Consider the following 4,602-nt stretch of genomic DNA (forward strand, 5'->3'; position numbering starts at 1 on the left):
GGGCACAGGTGTGAAAAGGTTTTCTCACTAGGCATCTCATTTATACTGGAAATCCAGAGCAGCACAATGCAGAGTCAAGTGCTCTGAATAAGTCTCTTACATATACTTTCTATATTCTCTTATTCCCATCATCTTGCAGAATAAGTAGGGCTGGGCAATATAACTACCACGATGCATTCAATAAATACATTATCAATAAATATATAGTGTATATGAAATAACCACATGGTTATGTATAGCCTACTCCTGTGCAAATGAAATACTTGATACAGTAAGTATTTTCTCATTTAAGTAAGTACTGTAATATTATGTGTTTGTTGATATAAATTTGGAAAACGTAAATCCTAATATCACAATATATGATTCCATTGAAAGACAATACATTGTCACATTCAATTATCGCCCAGCCCTACCATTAGGTGGTTTGGCTTCTAAATTGTGTTTGTATTGCACCTCTGAGGTAATCACAGATACAGTTCTTGGTCGGTACCACTGAGGGAAGGTTTAGTTGCTTTGCTCTTTTCAGAGCTTTTTACTGTGGTGATCTGGTGAGACCAGTAGATGCAACCATCTCAATAGTAAGGTAGCTGATTCTCAATAAGCAGGTCTCTTATTAAATATGGACCTCATTGACACTGCACAATGATGGACTGACATTCGTCATCTATCACATCACAAAACAGGACAAACTGCTCACATGAAACCAGAGCATACACAAACACACTTTAGTCAATTCAGACATCAAACAGCAGGAATCATTTGTGACAGGCTGAGAAATGAGCTCTGTATGGTCATGCAGAAGAATGTTAATGCATGTGTTGATATCCGTACCCCTAGTGCTACTTACTTAATTTCTTCCTTTCCTAATTTCCACTTTCCTTACATGCATACATTCTTACCTTCTCTATGCTTCTTTTTCCTTTATTCTTTGTTAGAATTGCATATCCAAGTCTGCTCCCCGAACGGTCGGAGAGAGTCTCCCTCATATACGTAACATATACAGTCACAGAAGCCCTCATGACGTCTTGCACTTATCGTGAACCTTCCTCCTGTCATCCCATAGATATGTTTTTAGCCATAAGAACAACAATGATGTGTATTGCCTTCAGCCAGGAACATACAGATAATTCCCACAGAGTTTCATTAAGTAGGGGAGAGTTCACCTATACTTCACAGGCCATGAAACAGCATATATTAGAGAGGAAATCAGTTTTTCTCCAACATTCTTCATCCTTCCTTTTTCATTCATGTTTGTGTATATTTGATTGTGGATGAGATAGTTATATTGCTCAAGAATGTACACATCTGAGGATTGGGGGACTCTGATGTTTTTATTAATTATTTTCAGTTTCTTTCTTCTTTGTCTGGCAGCAGTGATGTGACCTATGAGTTCTGTTTCACTGATTATTTGTAGCAAAACTGAAGAAAAAAAACATTAATTTGGGAAATTCTGAAACTACCCTGGCAGAGTAGAAAATTAAAAGAGTGACATATACATAAAGATAATAGGAATATAAAGACAAGGCTGTGTTTACATTACACTACACGCAAACATTTACTGATTTCTACACACATGCTTTTTTGTCCATTTTACTCCAAATGGGATCATTATTTACTAAATGAACATCATACTGTGTTTGAGAAGTGTTGGCGAAGCTTATAACTAGAGATTGAGATCATAAACTCATGTTTACTGAGAAGTAGGGTCATTTTCTCATAGACTTCTATACAATATGACTTATTTTTGCACCCAGAGGAGTCGTCCCCTGCGCGCTAATAGAAAGAATGCAAGTTTAAGTCAGTTGTGATTGTTTCAGAGAAAAGTTTAAAATCTGTGATATGTTTTTGAAGCTGTGGTGTGGTAGTAAATTGAGTTGTCATTGGTATTTGCAAGGGGACAAAATACTGATTTACATTGCATCACAAAACGTGTCGCTATTATTTTGTCCACCTCTGTATGTATGTAATGCAACATTAGTTTGTTTATGCCCTGTGTACATTTATATATCATAATCATGCCTTTCTTACCTTGCTTCCCCTTTTCCTTCTTTCCTCCCTTTCTGATTGCTCTTTTTTACTTTTTCGCTAGTTTCCTTCTTCTTCATTCCTTGTCATCGTAGTCATGCCAAGGCATTATCTAGTGCCAAAGGCTGAATACTAGCGTGTCTGTGAGAAATATTTTACTGTTGTCTTTGTGCCACCTTGTGGAGAAACAATGTGTAAAGCTTCTTCAATTAAACGGTTTCCCATTTCTTCATATTGCTCAGATGTTCATACAGTGTGGCTATCCAGCGGCGTGCCGTCTCATCTCTGACCTCTGATTTGACCTCTCTACACCCTTGCAACCTTCAAACACTCCTCTGATGTAAGTCATCCAGTTTGCCTGTCTATCTGTCTATCTGTCTGTCTGTCCGATCTATGACATTTAATATAACTACTACTGTTACTGTATTTCTCTGCTTTCAGGTGTTAAGCAACTTTGCTGAACGTGAGTATGATAACAATAAACACGACCAGGTTTTATTAAATTTATGCCACTTGAAAAGATTTATTACAATGTTGTTCTGTTAATCTAAATGTGCTTTATATATGAATTTAGAATAATTTGATTTATGTTTCTGATTTTCAGTTACATTAAGTTAAATACTCATCTAAAAATACATTTCCCCATATGTGTATATTTAGACAAGCTAAGATCGACATCATGTGATCATTTATGCTGCAAAAAGAATTGTTGCAGTTTGGTTATCAAGGTGTTAAAGGTTGTAAATAAACAGTAAATTAAGTTAATAATAATAATACAAAATATATATTCAGGTCTCTTGATGATGGCAGTCCTATCTATCAAAACACAGACTTGTATTTAAGTAATTTACACTATGCATGTTTTCCACCTAATTAACCATGCATAATTACATAATGACATTTTGAGTAGTAATGTACATAGAACATATATTCCAGCTGTGTTTACTGTGATGGGGACCTTCGCCTGATTTGATCAAACTTCACATTTGCTGTGCACTGGGCAGCTCTTGTTAATGATGTCACTTCCTGTGCCTGTGTCAGAGTTTGATGGAGAGCTGGTCGGATGACAGCTGGAACTGTTGTCATAACCGGGGGAATACTGGCCACAGTGATACTTCTGTGTATCATAGCTGTGCTCTGTTACTGTAGACTCCAGGTACGCCTCATTAAGTGTGTGTTTTAAACATGTTTAAATCCCACTTCGATATTAAACCTTCTGGCACATTGTATGATCACATCACCTCACAGGAGACTGTGGGCACATTCATCATTAAATATATGAAAATAATCATACTAATCTGGCAGCAAGAAATGTTACTCTATTTTGAATATACGTACTTCAGACAGGTTAGATCATTTTATATTGGCTTTGGTTTATTAAACTAATAACCCCAACCTTAATAATAAGCCTTGAACATGTACTTTTGCCTTTCTCCGTTCTCAGTGCAGCTTGTATATTTCTAGGAATAGTGAACAAAGTGGGTGTCAGTATATATATATATATATATATAAAAAAAAGATACTAATTTTGTATCATGAAAATTGCCCTTGACAACATTCTTGGAGCATGTTGATTATATTGGATAAAGTGCATTGCACCTCATTCTATTTGCATTTCTGAATTTGTTTTGAGAAAATAAGAAAGTCTACAAACTCAAAGTTGTAGACTGAAGTGCAGTCAGTTTATGCTACAAATCTATATTGAACATGTAATGCACTCTGTCCGCAGTACTACTGCTGTAAGAAGAATGGGTCTGACAGTGGCTCTGTCTCTCAGCAACACTTTGCGTGCAACGCCTGTAGTGTCTCTGGCCTGGACGGGTCGATCATCACCCCGCTGTCCATGTCACCACCAGAGGCGCCCGGATCCTCCGACCCCACCAAACCCACAGGGGGGCAACACAGTTACTGTCCCACCTGCTCACCCTATGACTCACCCTTCTACATTCGTACCACTGATGAGATGCGCAATGGTGGTGAGCGCATCACCTACATGCCCACACACTATGAGAACCAGGCGCTGGCAATGCCTCTGCCCACCGTCCGAGGCTCCCTGCTGAGGGAGACCCAGCGAGGCCGGCCTCCCGATTTCTACACCAACACCCGAGCCATCAGCACCGAGGTGTGACCATCCTAAAAAAACACATCACCCCTACACCTACACACCAACACCCCTCCCTTCACTTACACACACACACGCACACACACACACATGTCCTTCATTGCTTCTCTCTGCCTCCCTCTGAAGACTCACCACCTCATAAACAGCATCGCTCTGACCCATCCTCTCTGGTGTCTGCTGCACACACACACACACACACACACACACACACACACACACACACACACACACACACACACACACACACACACACACACACACACACACACACACACACACAGCACCACCACTAACAAGACCACAGACATACTTTAGACACTTGCTGCAGCTGCCAACAACTGCTGAAGAATAAAGTCTGTGATACGCAGTAATCACTTTCAAATCTAGCTCCTCACTTTATACCCTTCAATTTTAAGTTTTGATGTTGACTCAGATAGTAATTCTGTAATTTACGG

At 39.0% G+C, this 4,602-nt stretch overlaps 1 protein-coding gene across 1 annotated transcript; it reads left to right on the forward strand.

Annotated features, from left to right (window-relative positions):
- Window positions 1-3,088: 3,088 nt before the first annotated feature.
- Window positions 3,089-4,153, forward strand: fam163ab (family with sequence similarity 163 member Ab; the record flags this gene model as incomplete). The annotated part of the gene is made up of 2 exons (XM_079221104.1): window positions 3,089-3,181; window positions 3,755-4,153. 2 exons carry the CDS (start codon window positions 3,089-3,091, stop codon window positions 4,151-4,153), a joined length of 492 nt encoding a protein of 163 aa, XP_079077230.1.
- Window positions 4,154-4,602: the final 449 nt, after the last annotated feature.

The sequence above is a fragment of the Taurulus bubalis genome, assembly GCF_910589615.1.
Source record: "Taurulus bubalis genome assembly, chromosome: 7".
Taxonomy (NCBI): Eukaryota; Metazoa; Chordata; class Actinopteri; order Perciformes; family Cottidae; genus Taurulus; species Taurulus bubalis.